At 45.4% G+C, this 26,466-nt stretch overlaps 1 protein-coding gene across 7 annotated transcripts in view; it reads right to left on the bottom strand.

The window, feature by feature from the left end:
* tnikb (TRAF2 and NCK interacting kinase b) overlaps window positions 1-26,466 on the bottom strand; it is a 48,209-nt gene extending 21,743 nt beyond the window's left edge. For 5 of the 7 annotated variants that reach the window (XM_073487924.1, XM_073487926.1, XM_073487925.1 and 2 more), the window contains exons 1-16: window positions 26,010-26,466; window positions 21,326-21,391; window positions 12,371-12,427; window positions 12,023-12,148; window positions 10,853-10,963; window positions 10,376-10,466; window positions 9,977-10,107; window positions 8,056-8,110; window positions 7,438-7,516; window positions 6,970-7,145; window positions 6,782-6,848; window positions 6,475-6,673; window positions 5,816-5,932; window positions 4,577-4,663; window positions 3,262-3,459; window positions 1,774-2,184 (exon numbers count right to left, since the gene is read on the bottom strand). In XM_073487924.1, the coding sequence (XP_073344025.1) occupies window positions 1,774-2,184; window positions 3,262-3,459; window positions 4,577-4,663; window positions 5,816-5,932; window positions 6,475-6,673; window positions 6,782-6,848; window positions 6,970-7,145; window positions 7,438-7,516; window positions 8,056-8,110; window positions 9,977-10,107; window positions 10,376-10,466; window positions 10,853-10,963; window positions 12,023-12,148; window positions 12,371-12,427; window positions 21,326-21,391; window positions 26,010-26,117 (2,079 nt within the window). In that variant the 5' untranslated portion in view covers window positions 26,118-26,466. The remainder of the gene's footprint in view (window positions 1-1,773; window positions 2,185-3,261; window positions 3,460-4,576; window positions 4,664-5,815; window positions 5,933-6,474; window positions 6,674-6,781; window positions 6,849-6,969; window positions 7,146-7,437; window positions 7,517-8,055; window positions 8,111-9,976; window positions 10,108-10,375; window positions 10,467-10,852; window positions 10,964-12,022; window positions 12,149-12,370; window positions 12,428-21,325; window positions 21,392-26,009) is intronic. The other 2 variants (XM_073487928.1, XM_073487930.1) reach the window with 1 other exon arrangement.

The following is a 26,466-nucleotide window of genomic DNA, read 5'->3' as shown; positions in this document are numbered from 1 at the left end:
GTTGGTGGCTGGTTTTCTGATTTTAGACTTGAACACTGTGTCTGTGCTCTTCTGGAGCTTCGAGGGAAATCCTGCGAGGCCGAGGTGAGGGTAGACCTACCTCTGCACAGTGTGTGTTCCTATGTGTGTGTGTGTGTTTCCACGTGTGGTGTCCAGAGGGAGACAGACTGATATAGCTTCAGCTGCCCTACATCAGTCCACCAGCTGCCACCAGAGGGCAGGCCTGGAGATGTGCCCTAAATGTGTGTGTGCACACTGGGGAGGGGTGTTCAGTGTGTGTGTGTGTGCTCATGGCCTTAATTCAGTGTGATAAGTTCAAATATGGAGCATTGACCTGCATTTCTACACACACTGGTGTTGCTTTACTGGACTTCATGTGACACAACATGTGAGGATTTTAAACAAAGCATCAAACATCTTTAAAAGGACAAATAGAAAAAGGGAAACGACTCTAACAACCTGGAATTTAAGAGTTAAATAAAGCCTGTAAGTGATTTAAGTTAGTACCCGTTAGATACGATCCCATCACCACGACATGCAACAACACAGCAGCTCTCAACCTGTTTGTTTAGTTGAATCTAATCCAAATCATCTCCGGGAGAAGCCCAGACCTTCTTTACTCTACAAGAAATGACTGTTATCTGTTATTTTATATTATATTAACGCTCATAAAACCACCAGATTGAGAGCCGCTGCAGTAAAAGGTGAAGAAGGATCCAACAGATCATCCTGCAACACCCAGGCGGTGTCAGTCACCTGTGAAATGGAAAGTGACGGTTAATCATCAAGAAGTTAGAGAAGATTAAAGTGCAGAGGAGGAAACACGACAGGAGATTAAAGGAGGAGGAGAAGAAGTGCTTTTTGTGTATTTTATGCACCCTCGAAAAATGAAATTACTTTCTGTAAGGCCTCAAATTCAGCACTAAAAACTAAAATAAAGACAATCAGGGCCGTAAGATTGATTTAATATTGACATACATGTGTTGTCAAATACTTTTCATCGGATATAATCCAAGTTTATGGAGGCCCTGAGGTGCCACGCTGATTGATTGATTGACTTGACAAGTTATTTACACCCTTTTTAATCACCACTTCAGACGGGGTGCACGCTAATGTTTTTAGCTTAGCTTGACCGCACGTTGAGGGTGTAAATAATGTCTTTTCAAATCATTTTGGGATCTTGTGGCTTCCAGAGACTCGGATTCTGCTGAATGAGCTGTATGGAGCCATTTTATGGGGTTTTTTTGGGTTGTTTTTTCCGTTTTAAAACAAATCTCCAGCTACTTCAGAAATGTTTTGTGGACTACGAAACTTCACCAGACTTTCCATCGGCATGGAGGGAGGAGATGATAATCCTTGACATTGTCAGTGGAAGCATGCTGACATGAGCATTTAGCATATTAAACACTAATTTGCAGCCTCACAGAGCCTCTTGCTCAACTTTGAATAAGAGAAGTCTAATGTGATTCAGTGTCATCACACAGGAAGTGGGAGTTAGTGTCAGTTTTGGAGAGAAACTGAGTTGGAAGCAGTGATGGCACCAGAAAGAGGAAATTAGCGAGAAGATCGCTGTGAGAAGAAGTGAAGGGGTGAGAAATTAAAAGAGAGACGAGTCCACGTTAGCATTTCTGCTGCCAGCCCAGAGTTAATGTGTGAGTCCGCCTGCTCAGAGAAGTACAAATGTTAATAGTGATTTAAGAGGAAATCGTCAGTAAGTCAGTCTGCAGGACCAGACAGAAGAGGGAGTAAAGTGCCGTTCATCCTCCGACTGACCCGGCGGCCGGGGCTCCGGCCCCTCGAGTCGGGCCTCCCCTCAGACCTCCTGCAGGGACTCCCCTCAGAGCTCCTGCCGGGGCTGCGTCTCATCACTGGCCGAGAGAAGTTGGGGGTCCTCTCAGAGCTCCTGCCGGGGCTCCTGTCAGAGCTCCTGCCGGGGCTCCGTCTCATCACTGGCTGAGAGGAGTTGGGGGCGTGTTCAGGGACGCAGGTGACACGGATTCGAGGCATGTGCAGGTGATCCCTGGACGGACTGACGTGGGCGGGGTAGGAGGGGGGGCGGGCGCGGCGAGGTTTGTAACCGGGCAGTAAGAGCAGGTTGTCGAGGTTGATGTTTCGCGTCTCCCTGAAGGAGTGGTATTTCTTGGGAGGGATACGAGGAGAGTTGCTCTGAGCTCGACGCATCACCTGGAGAGCAAGGTGAGTGTTTACAGGAGAGCAGACAAATCAACACGTGCACAGTCTGGAAAACAGAGAACAGGTGTTCACGAGGACCTTCACGCCCCCTCTGGCAGCCATCATGAAGGTTCACTAATCAGCTGACAATGTTTCAACACATTAAACACTTCAGGCTGTCAAACATCCTGAAGCTTAACCTCGCTATCTGCTCAGCCAACCACCACTGACTTCCTGTTCCTGCTGTAGCCTAGTGATTGTTTTTACATTAAGTTTAACAATCATGATTTTGAATGAATTGTTACATTCAGGTTGCAGAAACAACACAAACTATCATGAACCTGTAATCAGATAAGTCTGACTCACTGTAAACCTCTAAGTTCTTATCTCTGTGATTTGGACGCAGCAGGTTTGAACATGAAAAACATCTTAGTTTGTGTTCAACTGCAGCGTTTTCTGAATGCAAACTGCCGACAAAACATCAACACAGTGTCACCAAGACATTTAACCTTTATCTCCTGTAGTTGTTTAGTTGCTGGTTTAAAAGTGGACCTTCATGACAGCCGGAGGATCTGTACTGAATATAAGACACTGGATAACAAAAAGGACCTGAAAGAGATTCATTCCAGAACGTTTCGTCAAGTCTGAAGACGCAGACATCGTGTGAGACTGATTCTTCATGTTAAAGCTGCTGTAAGCGAAAAATGATCATTTCTGGAATGAAACTCGACATTTAACAAAAGTAACACGGAGGAATTCACAGCATTACTGTCCGGTGGTTGCATCTAAAACAGTCAGGAAACATTTGAAGCATCGTCTCCTGCAGGACGACACCTGAAGGGCAGAAAACTTCACAAAGACAACATCAACACGCATCAAAACACATCAACACACATCAACACACATCAACACACATCAACACACATCAACACACATCCAGCGGCCTCTTACTAACACCAGCTGGTCAGGGCGTGTCTGTGTTGCCCCTTTCAGTTTGTCTAAAAGATCTGAAGTTGAAACGTGATTATAATTCACATTCTTAACATCGTTGTGTGTGTGTGTGTGTGTGTGTCCGTGTGTACAGTCTACCTCTTTGGCCCAGGCGGGCTTGTCGTTGCTGCTGGGCGCCTGGTCTTTGTAGTGGTACAGCTGCTTCTTGTCCTGCGGCGGTCGCGGCGGCTCCTGCTGCTGCTGCTGCAGTGACACCAGGTACGCTCGCTCCTGCTGCAGCTGCCTCTGCAGCCGCTCGGCCTGCCGCTGCTCCTCGATCTGCTTCCTCTTGTACTCCTGAAGGTCAAACACAACAGAGGAAAGACATGGGAAGAGCTGAGCAATGAGCAGGAGTGAAGGTCCAAAGAACACATGGAAAGTGAAGCACGTGTTCATCTTAATCCAGATCTTAAATCTACTCGTTCAGAATATTTATAATGACAGGATCATCTACGTTTCAAAGACTAATATCAAGTGTTATGAGACGTTTTCACAATCTGGAGCAAAACTTGACGGATGCCATCGACTGAGCAGCCCGAGGGCTCAGTCTGAAACTGTCCTCACATCTTTCTGACACCGTGTCTTCAGGTCAGAGGTCCGGCATTTCTCCGAGCTGTGTGTGAAAGTCTGCAGCAGCCGATGTGAGTGTGTGTGTGTGTGTGTGTGTGTGTGTGTGTGTGTGTCTGCTGGTGGATAAAGCTCGACTCCTTGTTAGACAGTTTGAGAACGACGCCCTGACTCTGCTGTCTGGTTTGATGTCAACAACTCACCCAAAAATGATGATTTAATCATCATCTACTCAGCTCCATCTAAACATCTCTGGAGTGTCACAGCAAAGCAGAGTTGCAGCATCCTCCTAAACAACTGAAGTAGCTGGAGACTTGATTTAAAGCTGAAAAAACAACCAAATAAAACATAAAATGGCTCCACACAGCTCGTCTGGTGTAATCCAAGTCTCCAGAAGCCCCGAGATCACAAACTGATTTGAAAAGACGTTATTTACACCCTTGACGGGTCGTGTGTGTTAGAACATTTAAAGATTTCAACTTAAAAAAGGGTGTAAATAACGTCTTTTCAAATCAGTTTGAGAATGCTGCTACTCTGTTTTACTTCACCTGACTTTCATCAGCGTGGAGGGAGGAGATGATGACTGGATTTACGTTTTTGGGTGAACTGTTCCTTTAATTGTTTCTGTTTTTCTGGTTCTGCCTCAGTGTTGACTGCTGTCGGCTCGTCATGATATCTGTGTGTAAATAACAAACGGGCTGACACAGAACCAGCGCTCGCCACGTCCTCCGAGTCCTGGTACCGGTGCTGCATCCACGCTCTGAAACACACGAGCTCGGGGACGTTTGTTCCGCCTCGTTAATTAATCAGATCTTGTGTGTGTGTGTTTGTTTGTGTGTGATGTTACCAGCAGTAGGGCCTGCTCCTGCAGGAGCTGCTGCTGCAGGATCTCCAGCTGCCTCTGCTCCTCCTCCAGCTGTCTACGGATATACTCCTAACCAATCAGCCCCCGGGTCAGCGAGAGACGCAGCCAATCAGAGAGCACCGAGGCAGGCGAGAAGCAAATTGGGAGCCCAGGCAACCAGTGACATCAGCAGAGCAGGAAACAGGAGGAAGAAGTGAAAGAGGAGGACAGAGAAAAGTAGATTTATTGAAGAGGTGTGAAAGCAGGGATTTAGTCAGAAATAGACGAGCAGAGATAAAAAGAGAAGCAGCAGGGGGCTGTAATTAGGAGAACAGGAAGACCTGCTTATGTTTGGAGGGATGACGTGAAAGATCAGCATGAAATCAGCTGTGCGAGAGGGAGACGTTGTGTCGGAGAAGGAGAGCGTTAGAGGAGCGATGCACTGCAGGAAAAGTTCAGTATTAGTCATGCAAAGCCTCCCGTCTCCTCTGTGACACTGTTAAATTAGATATGTGGGACTTTGGCTGTTTGAAAATCACGATGCACCCGGCACAGATCACTTTAAAAGTTTTTAAAATTGGTCGGAAATGGCAGGAAAATATGCAAAATCATATTGTAATGTTTGTTTGATGGTCAGTTGGATAACAACCCCGTGGATCATGTCAATCTAAACCTGTTCTTAGAGGAGCTACCTGCAGCATCGTAAGCCACTGAGACTGTGACAGTGTGAACTGGGACACATTCGGTATCATCATGTTTTTATGGGTGAATTATTGCTTGTAACACGAAGCAAAACTCATCAGTCACAACCACATTTAGGTCTGAAGACCGAGCAAAAGCAGAACGTCCAGCTGTGGTCACATCCTTTCCTCCAGTCGGAGTTAAGACACTTGCATGTAAGTGTCTCGTATCTGCAGAGAGTTTCTTATTTTCTGACTTTGTTGCTGCTCGGGACGCTTTACCAACCCAACATGTGGCTATTTGACGTCCTGGGAATGAGACTCAACAATCAACTGTCTTTGTGGTGCGTTCAGGAACAGCTGGGACAAATCCTACTGATTCTACCTTTAACTTTAATAGTCTTTGAATTATATTAACATGAGGTGAGCTTCAGTTAGCTTTGACCACAAATGTCCTTCAGAGGGAGACTGAGGGAGGTGAGGTGAGATGAGTTAGGAAGCCACGCCCCTCTGTGCGACACCTGTGATGTGACTGTCTGGGGTCGACTCAGGTGTTTCCTACCTGTTCTCTCTCAGCGTGCCTCCTCTCCTCCTCCCGGCGAAGCTGCTCCATCTCTTCGTACCTCCTCCTCTGCTCTCGCTCCTGCTGCTTCCTCATCTCTCGCTCCCGACGTTGTTGCTATAGGTGGAGAAGATGTCACACGACAACGCTTCAGCTTTCTGTGTGTGTGTGTGTGTGTGTGTGTGTGTTGTGCACACCAGGAGTGTGTTTCCCTGGCATTTGGATAAGTGCTAACATCACAGGTGTGGTGGGATTTTTAAAATGGATGACAAGTCATTTCATAATCAAAGCTGAGATGTTTTTGGAGGTGTAAACAGCCGCGGGGCTAAAACAGGCAGACAGTCATCCGCAGTTATCTGACGTGATGCTCAGGTGTTAATTCTGCACCTCCATCAGTACTAACGTGCTCGTCTCAGGTGTCTTTTATCTTTCTGTGAGAGAGAAACACCAGAAATAATGACACCATCCACGTACATCTACGAACAACTCGACAGAGCACGAGAGTTGTTGCCTCGCCTCACGTCGCCTGTGACTTGAACATCGGGCGGTGCCATTAAAGATCGGTACCCTGCCCTCAGAGACAGCGCCCTATCAGAAACATCCTTGTGGTGCGTTCAAGTGCGGCTTTTTGGCCAATAAATAGAAAGACTGGGAGCTACCTCCTCCAGCCGTCGCCTCTGCTCTTTCTGCTCCTCGATGCGTTTCTGTCTCTCAGCCAGTAGTTGGCGCTTGTGCTCCTCGTTCTGCTGCTGCTCCAGCTGCTGACGCCGGATCAGCTCCGACCGCTCCTTGTTGGCCAGCTGGAGGCGCAGGAAGTCCCGCCTCAGAGTGGACTCTCCGGGAATGTTGATGATGGAACTAGAGGGGAACAATTTCCGGGGGTCAGCGGTCTGAGGTTTTATTTTAAATACTTACATTTTAAATATTAGACTTCTACTACTACAGTATCAGTACTAGTAGTGTTACCTGGGCTCTCCAACATCCCTCTCTTCATCCTCCTCTTCACTCCCGCTGTACTCGTATTCTGTCTCATCTGCAGGAAACACACAGACTTCAGGTTAACATCCACATGTTGACAACCAGCTGAGCGTTCATGCAGCTGTGTGCAGCTGTGTGCAGGTGTGAGGTGAGTCTGTGGGGGGTCGCGGGCTCACCCCTCTCCCCCCTCCTCTTCTTGGTGCGGTCGATGTGGTCCTTCAGCTGGATGCGGACCTGCCGCTCGTTGGGAAGGTCTCTGATGAACGGGTGTTTGAGGAGCTGCTCGGTGCTCGGCCGCTGACTGTGGCTCTTCACCAGGCAGCTTTCTATGAACGACTGGAACTTCTTCGACCTGGACACACACACACACACACAGAAAACACATAAGACACGTGCACAAGCTGAAGAAACTCTGGTCTCCCACGTTAAACCAGCACTTTAACATAGAACGTGTGTGTGTAATCAGATTACTGCTGAATGAGGCACAAAATCTGGGCTGGAGGAAGCGCGATGTGATGCTGACACCGGATAATAACCACAGGACAGGTGCAGAGGAAGTATCTGTGTGTGTGTGTGTGTGTGTGTGTGTGTGTGTGTGTGTGTGTGTGTGTGTGTGTGTGTGTGTGTATGTTTTCGTGACTCACCACTTCTTTGACTTGAGTCTGGGGGCGGGATTTCTGGGGATGAGGAAGAGCGCTCTCATTGGATGCATGTCACACAGAGCTGAGGAGGAGAGGAAGAAGAGGAGAAGTTATAAAGAGAGAGGAGAGGAGAGGAGAGGAAAGGAAAGGAAAGGAAAGGAAAGGAAAGGAAAGGAGATGAGAGGAGAAGTTAGAAAGAGAGAGGAGAGGAAAGGAAAGGAGAGGAGAATAAAGGAAATAATGTAAAGGAAAGGTAAGGCAAGGAAATAAAGAGAAAGAAAGGCAAGAGGAGACAATGAAAGGAAAGGAAACAGACAGGAGATGAGTCAAGAGGAAAAGAGGAGAGATGACACAATAGGATAAATAAATAAAGACACTGAGAAAAGGAAAGGAGACAAGAGAGCATGAGATAAGACAAGAGGAAAGGAAAGACGAAGAAAGGTGAAGGAAAGGGGATGAGAGAAGAGGAGAGAAGACAAGAGGACAAGAAAACGGAAAGGGAACAGGCAGGAGATGAGAAAAGAGGAAAGGAAAGGAAAGGAAAGGAAAGGAAAGGAAAGGAAAGGAAAGGAAAGGAAAGGAAACATGAGTTCTGTAACGAGTCCGATGTTTGACACTTACGTGGCGCTCCCTCTGCCATCTCTATCGCCGTGATGCCGAGCGACCACAGATCACTCTGCAGAGACACAGAGAGGAAACTGAACACGTTACCGACTAACACATCACAGTCAGCGTCCGTGTTACAAGATAAAAATAACAGACACAGAAATCATCCATCTGCCGCTAGTGGAGACAACTTTTCATCAGCAATATCTGTTTTTAACACATTTTCCTGCATATTCAAGCCAACAAACCGCGATTTAAAGTTGATGTTAACTTTGTCGGAGGAACTGAGGGTTTCTTGACACGTAAAGCCCCCGGAGGGTGGGAGTTAATGGCGTCTTAACAGAGCGGCACTCGTCCTCCGCAGGCTCGCCACGGGGACTCATCCTGTCCCCATTACTGCACATCCTTCACACAGTAATGACTGCAGGAGGCAGACTGCACACTCACTGTTTTCACCGGTCGTTACACGGTCGGCTGTTTGTGCAGTCGTGTGGCAAATATCAGAGATTAAATGTCTCCAAAAAACAATGGATTTGATCATCGAAGCCTTTCATGGTTTGTTTTTAAAGGTCAGCTGGTGTTCACAGCGACAACGCTTTGACTCTGTGATCGATGAGAAATTGAACTTTGGGAGCTCGACAAAGGCAATCCAAGAAATTACAGCAACAACTGTATTTCTTTTACCAGAGTATTATTATTGTTTTTTGCCGTTGATAGAAAGTCTTTAATAAATAAGTGTAATTTTCTTTTTAGATGTCTTCGCACGCTGAGCAAAGTAAAAGTGCTTCTGTTCTAGTTGCCTGAAAATTCAGTCGCAGTGATGAAGAAAGGCCACTTGTGAGATGGCCTGTGACTAAAGATGGTAATAAAATATCTGAAACAAACAATTACAGGAAAAGTTCACCCAAAAATAAAAGATTAATCATCATCTCCTCCCCCGATGCTGATGGAAAGTCAGGGGAAGTTTCGTAGTCCACAAAACATTTCTGGAGCTTTGCAGTAAAACAGCAGCGTTCTGCTAAACAACTGAAGCAGCTGGAGACTTGATTTAAAATGTTAAAAACAAGCAAAGAAAAAAATTAATTCTACAAAACTCAATTTAAACTTTGCCAAATTGGCTGTTAGCACTTCCTGTTAGCAGTGCACTCATGAATGTACAGACGACTATCACCGGATTACTTTGATACTGAAGAAAACTTAAAAACATGATTTTTCTAAGGCAAGTTCTGCACATGGAAGGAGCGTCTTTTTTAAGGATTTCTTAGTGGATTCATGGAGCCAACGCTTTTGGCATAGCAGCTACAGTGAAGGGTGAAATTAACGTCTTTTCAAATCTATTTGGGATCTCTGAGCTTCTGGACTCTTGGATTACGTTGTATAGACCCATTTTATGATTCTTTACATTTTAAAACAAGTCTCCAGCTACTTCAGTTGTTTGGGAGAATGCTGCAACTCTCATTTTTGGGTGAACTGTTCCTTTAACGTTAAATAAAATGTGTGATATCGACCCTGCAGTTCTGTGCAACTGTTAGCCTCTTTTAGTTCATTGTTTTGGTTGTCTGGCTGCACAAAAGCAGCCGTCAAATAAAAGTTCTGATGTTACATATCATTAAGTGTGTTTTGGCATTTAAATGGCAGAGAAGGAAAGGGTTCACAACAACATGGATTAATCAATAAATTAAAAAGTATCTTCCATCGTCTAAAGATTTTTTAAAAACATCCACATATACGACAACTAAAGAACTCAGAGCTTCCAGATTATATAGTTTAGTGTCTCACAGACTTCTAGTTTTAAATGAGCCGAGTGTTCCTGCATCAATCAGCCGTAAGATGAAGTAAACAGTGTCTTTGCAGGATGTACCAAGTGTATGATTTGGACATATGTGCTGTCACACACACACACACACACACACACACACACACACACGAGGTGTACCTTGAAGTCATACGTGGCGTCGGGGTTCTCGTCGCAGGCGATGACCTCCGGGGCCATCCAGTACGGCGTCCCGATGAATGTGTTCCTCCGTCCCACCGTACGATCCAGCTGAGCGCTCACACCAAAGTCCACTGCAAACACACACACACACACACACACACACACACACACACACACACACACACACAATTACAGGCTTAAATTACAAGCAGTATTATCAGATATTTATGTATGAAGTTACACTTGTTTACTTTGTGAAAATGTGTCATTAAGTTTTAGCTGCATACAGTTTGCTCATCATCCGCAGACTGTTTGCAGTGTCTGTGTGTGTGTCTGTGTGTGTGTGTGTGTGTGTGTGTGTGTGTGTGTGTGTGTGTGTGTGTGCGCGCGCCCTCTCACCTAGTTTCACCTCTGCGTTCTCGGTCAGCAACACGTTCTGGCCCTTGATGTCTCTGTGGATGACCTTGTGCTGGTGCAGATGGGTCAGACCCTGCAGACAGAGACAACATGTTTTTCATCAGGAGAACGTCCTCTGTAGGAGACACGTCCTCTGCAGGAGACACGTCCTCTGTAGGAGACACGTCCTCTGCAGGAGACACGTCCTCTGCACTGTGAGTCTGTCCTGTCGGATTTATCACTGTGATTTTTCCTTCTTTTTGAGGCCTCTTTTTAGTCCATAACTGACTGTCTGGCTAGACAATAGTCAATAGAGCTTTTTATTAAAACTACAAGGGATTAGCTTGTTACCTTGTTGATATCAAAAATAAGGTGTTCCTCAGGGAACGCCCTGTGGTTCCCTTATATTTAAAGTTATTCTACCAGACAGCGTTCATGCCCACACGTGGCGATAAAGATCATTTCAGTTTCACGTCTCACCCTGAGGATCTCTCTGCAGACGTAGGCGATCCACTCCTCCTTCAGAGTGTTCCCTTTGGTGTTTTTGATCAGATCTGTCACCGAGCCGGCCCCACAGAACTCCATCACCAGCTACAAACACACACAAAAACAGCGTTATTGTTCAGATTATCATGTGTTTTTCACATGTCTTGAAATTACAGCTTCTTTGATGAACTTCTTGGGTCTCTCGATCAAAACAAATAACAAGATGTGTGCAGATCCAGACTGTCTGGAGGAACAAACACCTGGAGTCTCATCAGATTCTGCTCTGATCCGTTTACCGATGGGAGGAGAGCTCAGAGATTACTTTTGAACTTGTGGGATTAAAAAGTGGATTTATCTTCACTCCTGTTTATCAACCTGACTGCAGCAGTGATCCGGAGGTGACCTCCACTGTCGGGTGGTTCTGTTCTGTAATGTTGACTGCTGACTGGAGCTGGAGGGGAAATGGACTTTACTTCATGAACGTAACGTTACAGAGAGGAGACAGAGAACCAGAACCAGAACCAGAGTCTCTGCTGAGTGCTGAGCTCAGTCACCACCGTTAAACAGCCTCCAAATCTATCAGATGTGACTCAAATGTCCTCAGATGAGGTAATGTTTGAAAGTTTCCTTCACGTTATGTGTCATCTCGTTCTCCGACTTCCTCTCTCTCTCTGACTCTCTCCTGAAGTTATTACGACAGACGACCAGACGAAACTCCCCGTCACCTCGAGTGAAACTTGTGGATTTCTCTGGTTTGAACATTGTTGGAAACATTTGAGATAATCTAGGACACAACTCGACAAAGTCTAGTCTTTTTTAGACATTTTAATGCAGAATTCTTACATACTCAACCTAACACCAAATCCACTTATTCAGTTGTTAAATCTAAATTATTTTTTTACTACTGGCATTTATTTCTGGTCCCTGGTGTTGTAACAGTTCCTTTAAAAAACACACGCTGACGCTGCTTATTAGAAATACAAAAGCAGAAATAAACTCTGCTCTGTCGAGAAGTTCAGCCGTTACAAAACTCATCGAACCGCAGAAGAAATCTGAACAGACACTGAGGGATCAGAAGGTTGTGACATGAGTGTGCATGAGTCATTTCTAAATAAAAGGTGTTACGTCACTCTTCAGTTTGCAGACACATGCACCATTACGTACCCACAGCTGGTCGTCCATCCCAGGAGGGTTTTTCTTGATGAAGGCTCCGTAGTAGGTTGCGATGTTCCTGTGGTGGCTGTACTTCTTTAACATGTTGATCTCCGCTTTAATCTCCTCCTCCTCATCCTGAAACACACACAACACAAGACGAATGAGAAAACGACACTGAGTTTACTGAAATGAAAAATCAGAAATCCAGAAGGAAATCAGATGAAGATGAGTGTGTGTGGAGCAAAGTACTGCACTGTACAATCCAGTGTGTGTGTGTGTACAGATTAAATAAGGCTGTGTGTGTGTGTGTGTGTGTGTGTGTGTGTGTGTGTGTGTGTGTGTGTGTGTGTCACTTACTCCTGTGACGTCCATGACCTTAATAGCAGCAAGCTGGCCTGTTTTGACATGGCGACCCTGAAAACACAGAGGAAAAGGATCAAAATGAGTAAAACGCTGGAAAGGATTCACTTAATATGTGCTTAAGTGTGTGCGTGTGGTTGTGTGTGTGTGTGTGTGTGTGTGTGTAATATGTGTATAATATTTTTTTTTAAAGTTAAAGCACTGAACATTACTCCTCTAAAATCTCAACCTCAGAACTTTTATTTGTGCAGCCAGACAATCAAAACAATGAGCTAAAAGAGGCCCGAAGCTGCCTTGAACTGCAGGGTTGATATCACACATTTTTATTAGATGTTAAAATAACATTTCAGCCAAAAATGAAAGTCTATTAAACTCCTACCTCATCCGTTTATCGTCCTTTTTACTGCTCATAATCTTTTTATCTGTTCTTAAGTCCTCTGACGTGATGTCGTGGCTAATGGCTAAAATGCAACAATATTAGTTTGTATAGGATTTATTTTTGTATTTTTAAATGACGAACTACTTTTATTTTAATGAAACATATTTTCTGATGTATTTGTGCCCATCTCTGTCGATTAATACATTTTTAATCAGTTAAATTTTTCCCAAACTGATTTGAAAAGATGTTGTTTTCACCCTTTTTCAAGATAAATTCTTCACTGTAGCTGCTGAGCTAAAAGCGTTAGCGTGCTAAGCGTCTGAAGTGGGTGCACAAGCTCAAACCGGTGTCATAAATAACGTCTTCTCACATCAATTTGGGATCGCAGGACTTCTGGAGGCTAAGATTATGCCAGAGGAGCTGCAAGGAGCCATTTTATGTTTTTACAGTTGTTTTATTACGTTTTAAACAAGTCTCCAGCTTCTTCAGTGGTTTATCCAACTTTCCATCAGCACGGAGGAGGCTGAGGTCTGAAGATGATGACTGAATTCTCATTTTTGCGGTGAACTTCTCCTTTAAGGTTTAAGTGTTGGGTTATGCATTTAGCCCAGATGGTTACGGTTAGGGTAAAGGGTTAAAGGATGCGTATCATAAAGTATGGACCTCCACGTCTGGAGCCCGCGGAGGTCTTCAAAGTCCAACAGAGTCCAACTTCTCCTCCTCCGAACTAAACTCAGTATCACAGCTGTTAAAGCGAGAAAGTGGAAATACATCCACCTCGCCACCAACAGCCCACCACCCCATCACACACACACACACACACACACACACACACACACACACACACACACACACACACACACACACACACACACACACGCACACACACACACACACACACACCATCTCCTCATGGTAACCTAGCAACAGGGCTGCTGGCAGGTTGTTTAGTGAGGGCAACGAACGGGGGGTTGGAGGAGGCAAAGTGATGGCAGTGCGTGTTTGTGTGCATCGTTTTTGTGTGTTAGGAGGCCATGATATTTCACACTCTGGGTCATTTGCACACGCGAGTCGCTCAGACACACACACACACACACACACACACACACTCACACACTCGCACACACACACACACTCACAGCGTCTTGGTTACTCAGCGTTGCATCAGACACTGAATGTATCTGACAGGCTGAAACCACCTCAGAGTACGGAAAGTCTCTTGTTCTCTTCCACATCTTTGTGTCTGTCTCTCTCTTTGTCTGTCTCTCATCTCTTTTTTCTTTTTATATCACTCACTCCCTCTCTTCCTCTGTCTTTGTGTCGGTGTTTCTCTCAGTCAGTCATGTTGCAGCAGCAGATATTTGAGGGGAAGGTTGGTGGACAGTGTGAGTGTGTGAGTGTCGAAGCTTCAGCACTCATCAGGTGTCTCTCAGGTGTAACAGACACCGTGTCGTACACTCACTCTGCATTCATACTTTTGCATCAGTAAAATACACAAAGTTTGGTTTCTCAAAGCAGAGCGGCCAAAGTTTATCTCTACAATCTCCCTGCGAGAGGCATCACGATTCTCCAAATGTACAATTTAACTTTGTCAGCACTGACAGCTGTGCCACTGTTAGACTATCCCAGCCTTCAGTCATTCAACAAGAAACGACAAAAGAAAGAAAGTCAGTTTCTTACAAAGTTCAGTCGCTCAGATCTGTCCAGAGTGAACCCTCTTCACAAACAAATCAATAAAAGATCTCTGAAGAAGAAAATAAACCCAACATCTCCAACGCAGTGCAGCTGCAGGCTAACGCTAAGCTAGCTAAGGAAAAATCTCAAATCTCTGCTTTTGATCTTCACGAATGAAATCAAAAACTGTGTTAGATCGAGTCTCTGATTTAGAATCCAAATTGTGATCAATAACTGAAGATGTATGTTGGTCACAATACTGTTATCCATACAAACGACTCGATGAAGGATCTCTGAAACATCTCAGACGCTCTCAGAGTTTCCTCTGTTACCAGTCAGCTGATCATCATCAGCTGCAAGCGAACACTAAGTCAGCCGAGTCGTCACGATAGAAATCAAAAGCTCATTTCCATCGATTTTCTCAAACATCTAATCGATAAATCAAGAAAATAATTGACTAACAGATTAATCAACAATGAGTTATCGTTAGTCGCAGCCCTATGACTGATCGGAGAACTTGACAGTACAAGAAAACTCCAGGACTTTCTTCATCAGCCCATGTTTCACATTTGTGGGCATTCTGGGACTGACTCAGCAAAGTTCTGATCCTGATAACTGAGTAAACCTGCTTCTTGGACCTCAGGTTAAGTGTGTGAGGTGTCGGTGCGACTGCAGGACAAATGGCAGCGATCCACCGCGATGAAGCAATAAAAGGCGCGGCAGATAAAACAGCAGAGATGAGAGGAAGAGATATCGTCTCAGAGAGCCTCTTTTGTTTTGCTATCTCTCTTCCTCCGACGCTGCCGGCCGGCCAAACAATCTCCCAAAGGTGACACAGAGCTCGCAGTGTGTCAGTGTGTGTGTGCGTGTGTGTGTGTGTGTGAGAGAGAGAGAGATTATTGCAGAATCAAGATGGCACGAGGAAGCTGCATTAAAACACCACCTGAATCCACACATGCAGGGAGAGAGAGAGATAAAGATAGCGACAGAGCGAGAACAGAGGGAGGTGGCAGGTGAGGAGGAGGAGGAGGATGACTGGAGATAGAAAAGGGCAGAATATCCTTTTGAGGCAGCCTGAGGCGTAAAAACACACCTCAGGTCCTGCGTTCAGACAAGCCTCACATTCTTCACCTGAACACAAGCCTCAACACATTACGACCGAGAAAGGAACGGGCCGAGAGAGGCAACATACCAGCTTCTGTCCCGGCCCCGTCACAGTCAGAGTGCAGGGGAGCAGCAAACATGGATCACAAGTGTTGTTTCTGTTGATATATTACTGCGATAACTACACCGTGTTTGGGAGGCGACTGTAAAAGGTTGAAAAGAGAAGCATTATTCTGTGTTTTAGGTGCATAATTATTAGCCCAGCCTGGAGAGTATCATGTCCGGGGCTGCCCAGTGAATCATAGTTTAACTGGGGTTATGATTTTTTTGCAGTTAAGCTAAGATTTGGAATTGATTAGCTAATTTCTGCTAAAATTTAAATTTAAAAGTAAAAAACAGACAGACGCCCAGCAGCAGAAACACAAGTCCATCCATAAGTGCGCAGAGCAGCTTAACTTCACTGATCTCTCGAGGCCCGGCAGGATCGGACCGACTCTTATGTTAATGTTCGGTGTTCTTCCGCACAGCCCGGGTCCATACAGTGTGACTGTTCGGACTAAAGCAGCAGTTTGCGTGATAAATCCAGAGCTCCATCAGAGCCGTCTTAAAAAATATCTATTTCTGAAGCTCAAGTTTCATCTGGAGAGTTTCCTCTCTCCTGAAGTTTAAAACTATGATGGGGTGTCCTGATCATAAAATGAACGTTATGATTAATAACAGACGGGGCGACGGTTGGTGAAATAATACATGTGTAATCAGGATCCCCATGTAGCAGAAACATAAGTGCACATTTGGGAACAGCAGCTTAACTTCACCGATCAGATGATTTAAGTCTCTCGACAGGATCGGACACAATCTACAGCTAATGTTCGGCAATGTTCTTCCACACATGCCAGAGGACACACTGCCCGGATTCATACAGTGTAATTGTTTGGACTGTTTGGATTATGCAGCCATTTGCCCAATAAATCCTGAGCTCCATCTGAGCCGCCTTAAAAAGTATTTATTTCTGTAGCATTACTGCACATATGGCTTTGTATGTGATGCCGGTTTAGTTGTGAACATAATGTGGCCTTCAAGGTCTTTAAAACAAGCATGGTATCAGAAAAGAAAACTTGATTTAATTGCTGATTCTGTGGTTTTATATATAGACATAATCCCAAAACACAAACCCAAGTAAACAAAAGGCAGTGACATCAGAACATCAGACAGACTCAGAGAAGTGAATCTGCATTTGGAGCCCAATCAAACACTTCCGTCATGTGTTTGCATCGGATTCAGAGTAAAAGCCTCCAGCTGACAGGAATGTGATGAAAGTGAAGCCTGAATGAGGAAGGAGGCGTCGCTGGAGGGCTTTTAAACCAGATCTGTGCCTCACAGCCGACGCCTTCATGCCTCCAGCAGAAAAAATCAATTCATCTCAAGTGTTGACAAATGAAGACTATAAATGTCCTGTGTGACATATTCTCAACGTTCACATTCTTCCTGCACACGAACGTGAAACTGTCCATTTAAATATTTATCTTATCTAATGTCATTAAGACCATCTTAATGACCAAAGACGTTATCATACAGGCCACATTTCCTCTGTTTCGAGCACTCGGAGCTGTTTCAGACTCTTAATCAGTTAAAAACTGATTCAGATTAACAACGAGACAAGTACAGTGAGACAGAACGAGAGAGATGTTCAGAGACAAAGCTCGCAGAGACAATCAATGCAACAAATCCAATAAACTCCACTTTGTAAATGCTGATGAATCAAATCAGACGGCTGACGCTGCCTCGTCATTGGTCAGAGCTTGTATCTGAGTTTTAACACGCAAACATTTCACAGGTTTGATTCGTAACCCGCTGAGACGATCAGATTCCTGCAGTAAAATGAGAACTTGAAGCATATTTTACACGCTTTCATGCTCTCAAAGATCCGACAGTCTTCCACCATCACTCAGATATTCCTCCTCTTCCTCCTGCTCACCGTCTGTAACTGTGAAAGATTACTAAAAAGCGTGAGCCAGGAGGGGAAGGCGTCCGCAGCCCCGAGGGGACAGAAACCACCCGAGAGCAGCTGGAAGACGTCGGCTGATGAGGATGAATGAAAACGACTCTGCTCTCGGTCAAGAAACTGGGAAGTGGCAAAGTGTATTAACCACGGTGTCTGCTCCACGTGACTATTTGCATTGTGGAAGACGTTTTTACATTTTACAGGGGAAGATAATGAGTCATGCTTTCTGTTACAGCTTCATGGAAATTTCCTGGAAGCAGCTGACATGTAATTGCAAATTTCTGATGAAGTTCCCTGGAAAAAAAAAATGGTGTAATTTGGCACTAATTATAGGCAAAATGGAGACACTCGCAATTAATTAATTTCAGTTCATTTCTGACGGAGCCTTGAGAGCCGTCTACTGAGCGCACAGCAGGTCTGCTGACACGCACAAATCTAGAAAAGTGTAAATATTTTTGATTGATTTTTGCTGTTTTGTTGTTCCAACATCGGTCCGTCCATCACAGGAGCTTCAGACCGAGGCTAGCTGGTTAGCATGCTAACTTCAGGCTCATTTCTCCTCATTCTGACTATGAATTCAGTCACTTTTGAGGTAACTGCAGTGTGAAGTGTGTTTATATCCACAGAACCGAATGATCTAATGTCACCACTTTGTCTAACGATCATAACAACCAGGTTATTTGAAACGTATTGGCGTTTGTAGCGATACTCTGATCCTAACTGGAGCACTTCAGGTCTGATTGGCTCTGATCTGCCCACTCCTCTCTGGTGATGCTATTGGATTCTGGATGAGAGCGTCTCTTTCTCTTCTCTCTGTGAGTTATTATATTATAACGCGACGTCTTAATTTACCCACCATGCTTTGTGATCGACCACAGTTTGTGTTCATTTTGTTCTATCAATCATTTTCTCCCAGAGAGGCGTCACCTTGTTGAAACAGCGGATCAATACCGAACATCCAGCAGCCGGAATGAATGCGGAGGCTCTGTGTGTCTCTTTGTGCATCAGCAGACGTGTGAGTGTGTTAATTGCAGTGAGAGAACACACACACACACACTCTCTCTGCTGTGTTGTTACAGTCTGCGTGGGCGTCTTCCGCTGCCGAACAAAGGAGAAAGTCGGTAGTAACTTCAGATTTGGTCAGAAATTAAATAGTGTCGGTTCTTTGAGCTCAGAGCAGGAGGAGAGGATGAAGTGACTTCACACTGAGCCCACAAATCACATCTCATGAGCAACAGAGCTCACACCACGAGCCAAAACACAGCATGTGACCTCTGAAATGTCCAGTAAAGCTCAACGAAGTCTTCATTTTTCAAAATAACCTCAAACGAGACGCTTCAACACAGGGCGACTTGCTCGTGCCTGTTTCAAGCTATTTCCAAGTTTTACCATTTCACAATATGGCCGACATCCAAACCACAGGAGCTGCAATTTATTTCTGCAGGTTTGACAGTCAGTATGTCACTTCTTTGTTATATAATACATCAGTCACACTTTGCTAAAAAGGTCAGAAATAAAGCAGATTAAACCAGCATGATGATGAATGCTGATATATCAGTGTGCAGGATATGGATCACAAGTCGGAGGGAAACTCTCGCACACAGTCCAACTTTATGTGACAGTTTTAGGCTTGATGAAGGTTTAATACCGAAACATCACAAATAAACACATTTTTGCACGACTGGAAATCTAATTCCCATTAATTAACTGGACTGTTTTCCAGCAGCAACTTCAACCCGACGGCTCAGACTGTCCTCACAGTTGCACACAATGACGATGACGGTCACTCAGCCGAGGTTTAGTTACAACAAAGTGTAGTTACAGTGGACTGATAATGACTATAGCTTATAGGCTTGTGTGTTAATTGTGATAATTACCTAACTCATCACCAGGCAGCGGCACCAAAGCTCAGTGTTATATGTGATTATTTTCTACATTTTCAGATTGATGCATGTAACTTTAAAATGTGCAAGACTTTCTTTAACGGCTGGAGGTCCACCCACCAAAGTCTGAAATCCTGTGGGAAACACTGTGATCTCATCCCTCTCCTACACACCTGGCTCATGAAATAGACGTGCGTACCTGTCGTAGTCATCGTTTTCTGTTTTGGATATGAAAACCAAAAAAAAAAACAGTGCACACTTTATCCTTTGCGGTCCACTAATCCTCATGGCAAACACAATCCAGCCAACCTTTTCATCTTAGTTGAACAATAGAGTCCAGTTTTCTTGTAAGACGAGATGCTCGGTTGTGAAATCGCGGTACGTTGCCTGTGAAGTGAAGTGTAAAATAGGTATGAAAAACAAATTTGTGGTTCGAGTGCATTGCTAATCCTTCTGAAACCATTTACAGCTGGAGGCTTTCCTCAGCCGTGCAGAGGTCCTGAAGAAAGACACCATCATATCCACAAGTAACAACACATCCTCATACCTCAACCACAGGATGGGTCCACTGCCACTGACCCCAAACCACAGAAATAATCACTCCCAAAACAACATGACAGTTGCAGCATACATGGTGGTTTCGGTTAGAATAACTACTTTACTTCAGTCACGAACGTACCTATGCAACTTCAGCTACGTTACAACAAACACGTCTCCTGAACGACGTGTATAACCGAACCTCCTCCTTATGCACACCTTTCACTCATTAAACGACTTCTCCCGACTTCCTTCTTTGCAGCTGTAATAATAAATACAGCCACTAGAGGTCGCCACCTAATAATAAACATCAACATGGGTCGTTATAAGCTGCTTTCACAGTCGACCTACACTGTTGTTCTTCTTGATGAGGACAGCCTGAAAATTAAAGACTCGCCTCAGGCTGCAAGAACTGTTGAGCGCTGCGTTCCCACATCTCTCAGCCTCGTGTGCAGCTCAAAGTCTGAACATCAGACCCAGACACAGAGCGACAGAGCAGCTGCAGCAGAGATCGCACTCACTGCTAAGCTTTGTTATTATTAGTCTTCACATTTCAGTTACTAGGAACCCTCATCACACGGTGTTGTATGTGTGAATGAGTATCTGAGAATAAACTAGAATTACCTCCACGCACCACGACTGTCCAGTCTTATATAATATCGCCTCTGTAGTGAAGACTTTGAATGAATTCAATTTAAGTTCTCACTGTACTGACATGTATGATCCGAGTACAGAGGACTGCTTCATCACACGGTGCAACAACAATCACCTGAAGATCGACATCAGCGACATGTTTTGTTCCAAAGTTTAAGAAATTTCCTCCAGACGTTCCTGAGATATGGCGTTCACATGAGGTCACAGTGACCTCTGACCACCAAATTACAATCTGTTCATCCTTCAGTCCAAGTGGACATTTGTGCCAAATTTGTAGAAATGCCCTCAAGATGTTCTTGAGATATCGTGTTCACAAGAACGTGATCGACGGACGGATAATGCCTCCGTGCTCTAAAGTCATGGCCACTGGCACACCTCGTGTTTATGTGTACATGAGGGCAAGATTACGTCAGATTAACTAGCTTTAGATATTTTCATACAATAATGTGAACATGTTTATAGGAGTTAGTTGGCTTTTATTTCAAGGGATCTATTCATGTCTTTAGTCATGAAAGGCCAAAGAATTAAGGGATTATGAGTCATGAAGGAGTTATTAAAGTGAAATTACCCACCAAACAACCCAAACTCCTTTAACTGTGCCTTATAAAACAAAGGGGGTGTCACAGGACAGTATATGATGTAAATGTAGCTTGTTTTTGTGCAGTGTTCATGTCAGGAAGCTTCACGCACACGTGGCAGCAGAAGATTATGAATCTTACCTTGTAGACCTGCCCATAGGTGCCATTTCCAACCAGCTCAACCAGCTCAAAGATACCAGCTGGGTCCTGAGAGGGAGAGGGGAAGGAAACGAGAAGAGAAGGTTAGACAGGAGAACAGAAACTGGACTGAACTGGACATAAGCTGGATGTCGGACTCTGTATGTCTGGAATTTGACCTTCACACACACAGACACACACAGACACACTGAAAGGTTGAGCGAGCACTGCATACCTGTGGTATTACTGTGTTAAAAGCCTCTCAGTATCACCACACTGTTATTATTCCTTCACCGGGTCACCTGTGAGTGTGCAGCTGTGCTCCCTCTGGACGCTGCACTTCACTGTCCTCACTTTAACTGGAATAACCAGCAGTAATCTCAATTCTTGCACATCAAGTCAACCAGTTTCTAATCAGCAGAGATAAAACAGAGATACTATGCACTCAAAGTGTTATTTTATCTTATTAAAGTTAGTGTTAAATAAGTGTCTGGTCAGTGACCATGTTTCTCCTCCTGCTGCTCATTTTCCAGTATCCCTGCACACTTTATCCAATCAGGACAAAGAGCTCCACAAAGAGGCGGTCTCGTTGGCTAATGGACGGTTTTTATTTCCCAAACACAGCAAAAAACAAAAGGATTGCTAACTGCAAAACTGACAGGAAGTTAGCTGAAAAGACAACAACGCTAACAGCAGCTTTTACTCCCACCTGCTTTGTTTTACACTCCTGTTTTTGGACAGATTCATGATTTGTTAATGAGTGAGACTCACAGTGCACACAGGATGAGAGTCTGGAAGTGCAGCTGCAGGCTAACGATAAGCTAGCTTCAGATGCACACAAGTAGAGTTTTGATCTTCAAGATTTTATATCAATTAAGAATCCAAATTGTGACACTCCTGCTCCACATGTATCTTAATAATAAATATAAAAACATCTAAGTTTCCAGAGTCCAGCCAGGCTTCAGTGATTCAACAAGAAGCAACAAAAGAGAGAAAGCTTCTCAGATGTGTCCAGAGTGAAGCCTCTATCTCAAAGAAAACAATACAGGATCTCTGAAGAAGAAAATAAACCCAACATCTCCACGATCGTCTTCGTGCAGGAAAAGATAAGTGTCTGCACGGAGCAGCTGCGGGCTAATGCTAAGCTAGCCGTTTGTCTTTGAAGTGTTGGTTGATTTTAAAGTTACAAAATTGAAATCTAATTCGATTTAGAATCAAAATCACGACACGCCTTCTAATTATTCTTTGAATGAAGCTTTTGTTTCTTCTCAAACACAATGTTCCAGCCTGTCTCTCATCACATCTCTGTGTGAGATAAAATCACAGCAGCTTAATCGTTTTTTTGGTGTCAAAACTAGAAAAGCGTGTCGACTTTAGTTGTGTCTGGGTTTTTAAATCCCACATTAACGTCTGTAAACGCAGTATAACGCAGCGCGTGACCACTGACAGTGACCGAGGAAAACCCCGACACAAGATAACACACAAACAGGTAAAACACACACACGAGTACACACAAACACACACACACTGCTGGTAAACTACACACAAACACACAGGAGATAATCTAATCTTCAGGCTGATTAAAATTCAATAAATCTCAAAACATAGATCTTCATCTTTAAGCATACCTGTGTGTGCGTGTGCGTGTTAGGTGTGTGTGTGTGTGTGTGTGTGTGTGTGTGTGTGTGTGTGTTAGGTGTGTGTGTGTGCAGACAGCAGGCCCCAGGAGAGCGTTATGGACTATTACAGTGGAGCCTCCTGACGAGGATTAGCTTAAAAAGCAGCGTTCCTTTTCACTCAAGGTCAAACAGAAGCACGTCTGATCCTGGAGGACCACGCCTCACGTGCACACACACACATACATATGCATACACACACACACACACACACACACACATACATATGCACACACACACACCTGTGCCTGCTTATTCCCCGAACAACCGTAGGACCACACGCATTAGAAAAGGAGCAGCAGAGGAGACAGCAGGAGCTGATGCAAAATTTAACCTGTAACCTGCTGGAGGCTCGTGAGATCTCCCCTTAACATCAAATACACAAGTTTGTATGTAAGGCTGTGTGAGTACAGAGCATTTCCCCATGAGTGACACACAACCAGAGCGCTTTCACACCACGAAACCTTAAATTATAGCCGGTTTTATACAGAAGATTTTTAAACTACGGAAGCCCTAAACGGTCACGGGTCAAACACATTATTTCCCCTGGGATAACACGTTAAATTAGTTGTTTTTTTTTGTCATTATCACAGAATAAGATCATTTGTGAGAAAACGACTTGATTCATCAGACTGGACCGGTACGATCACACACAGCTCTGTGAGGTGGAGTCGAGCCGATTTAAACATTTTCAAACCGGTTTGATAAAAAGGCCCGAGTCCACAGGAGCCTCGTCTCACTCCTCGGCATGTTTTATGTGAGTGTATTTTATTCATATTTGATTTAATACTCATGTATTTTTGTGTCTACATTTACCTGTATGTTTTAGCATGTGTGCAAGGCAAGCTGCTAAAGCAAATTGGCACGCCTGACCAAAACAGGCCACACCCTCCGGCAGCCACGCAAAAAGTTACTGGCTGCACCCGATTGGATGAACAGCGCTCGTCGGCTGCCGCTCCAACCTGACCAAAAGCTCTTCATGAACTCTGGGCCTGGCTCAGCCCGTCCACCCATCCAAGCCTCCACCTGAAGCTGTCTTTGCTTCCTCTGCTCAGACAGGAATCACAAGAAGAGGCTTTAGGTTTGGACACAAACCACTGAAGCTGCTGTTTCTCTTCTGAGGACATTTGTAGGCGAACATGAAGCTAAATGTTGAAATAATTACAGACTGTGATTCATCCGGAGCTCCTGCAGAGGTTTGTGTATGCAGGGGAGGATTCGGACAGACGTGTCGGGCGTCGGAGCCGTTACACTAGAAGAAACCTCGTCCTTCTGACATGTTGTGGCACATTTCCACATCGGTGGTTTGAGCTACATGACCGTTATTTTGTTGTTTACGACCTGACTGATTGTCGCTGCTCTCCTCCTGACCTGTTGCTGGAGGTGTCGCTGAATCCCAACGTCTGTGATGACAAATACAGACCCAGGTTTTAAATAAAAAGCGCTCATTATCCTCCTGAACGACGGAACAGGACATTCAGTCGCACAGAATAAGGACATGGCCTCTCTAACAGCTATTAATAGTGATCCTGACCAGAGCTATCAGAGGATAAACCCCCGTCTCTCTGACGTGTTGCAGAATATCCTGTCGAGGACGAGGAGTCTGATGGGAGGTGCAGTGAGAAGAGGAGGTGAATGAGGAAGGTGGAGATGGGTCAGCGACATGAGGAGGCCATCAAAGGGGATCATTTAGGACTTGACGCGCTGCAGAAGCAGGAAGTGTGTGTGTGTGTGTGTGTGTGTGTGTGTGTGTGTGTGTGTGTGCTTGCGACAGGCTTTACGTCACGTTGAAATGTTTCCCCCAGCTCTGCTGCTCCGTCCTGGGTGACCTAATTTCTACTCGTCATGCCGCTGAGGGAGAGCAAGATTCTCATTTTTACAAGAATCTGCTCTGATCTGTCTGTGTGTGTGTGTGTGTGTGTGTGTGTGTGTGTGTGTGTGTGTGTTTTACAGATTCAGACACACACACACACACACACACACACACACACACACACAGTCCCACCCGGTCGATCATGTCCAGACTTGATTGTTGCTCTGCAGGTACAACTGTGTTGCGTAAGCAGAAGGAGAATGTGAAGAGAAGCAGGCGCTGTGCACACACACACACACACACACACATACACACACACACACACATACACACACACGTAGTGTGTAGTCTTGTTGTTCACCTTAGATCCAAATTAGTAACTTGGTTTTTCTGAATGTGTCTCTCTATCCCACACACACACTAACACACACACACACATTAAAACACACACACACACACACATTCCTGCACTGTCTCCCTCTGCACACACACACACACACACACACACACACACAGCCACTGCGATGCTGCTGTCGCCACAACATCACGAAATGGCGGAACTCGCTCCTGTTGCGGTTATCATCGCTATTATTCACGGTGTGTGTGCGCGCGCGTGCATGCGTGCGTGCATCTGTAGCCTCTGTACGTGTGTGTGTGTGTGTAGTGTGTGTGCTGTGGATGTGTCAGTGAGCAGGCAGCTTAACATCTGCCCCACATAGTACAGACAGAGCGGCCTCTATTATGCCGTCTGACGCACGCGCGCGGTGGTGTGTGCACGCGCGCGGCGGCAGCAGCAGCTCGCGCTCAGGGCCTCATTACATCACGTCCCAATTGTTGAGAAAAAAACATCAACAACAAACAACAACAGGAGTGTCGGTGGGAGGCCACAGGATCCCACACGACCTGATTTCCTCAATCACTGGCCGCTGTGCACGAGCACTACAGCCCACACACACACACACACACACACACACATGCAGGCTGTCGTGCGTGCATGCACGCGCACGCACAGCACCGGGCGGGCGGCAGCCAGATGAAGGCGCAGGGAGACGCATCCTTGCGCGATGGAGAGGATGGAGAGGAGAGAGGAGGGGGAGGGGGGGGTGGACAGGTGCTCAACAGCGCACACATAGACACAGACACCACATGCACGTGCACACACACACACACACACACACACACACACGGAGACATTTACCCGTAGTGCAGACAGGTCTATCTCGTCCAGACTCCGCGCAGGGGAGTCGCTCGCCATGGTGCTCTCGGTTTGTACGGGACTCAAGATGGAAGCTTCCTCAACGACCATCGACCGAGAGGTGCAGAGCGGCGGGGATGAACACACACAAACACTCCTCTAGAAAGAAATAAAGCCCCCCACCCGCCCCGGCACCGAAACCCTCCGAACAATCCGTGCGCAGGCGACGACAAATGAGCTCCAGGAGGGAGAAGACGGCGGTGTGCGCGCTGCTCCAGGTGCTACATGCTGCTCGGCTCCGTGGATCCGCCGCTACATGCCTCCACCGCCACCCCTCGATGTGTGGACAGGACGGGCAGAGGACTGAGGGGGGGGGGACACACGCGCACGCGCACAGAGATAAGGACAGAAAGGACAGGCGGGAGAAGAGAGAGGACAGCAGCCGAGCGCACTGAGGGCG

This window comes from Pagrus major, chromosome 19, assembly GCF_040436345.1.
Source record: "Pagrus major chromosome 19, Pma_NU_1.0".
Classification (NCBI taxonomy): Eukaryota; Metazoa; Chordata; class Actinopteri; order Spariformes; family Sparidae; genus Pagrus; species Pagrus major.
Note: the sequence above shows the minus strand (reverse complement) of the source record. Positions and strands in the feature narration are given on the sequence as shown.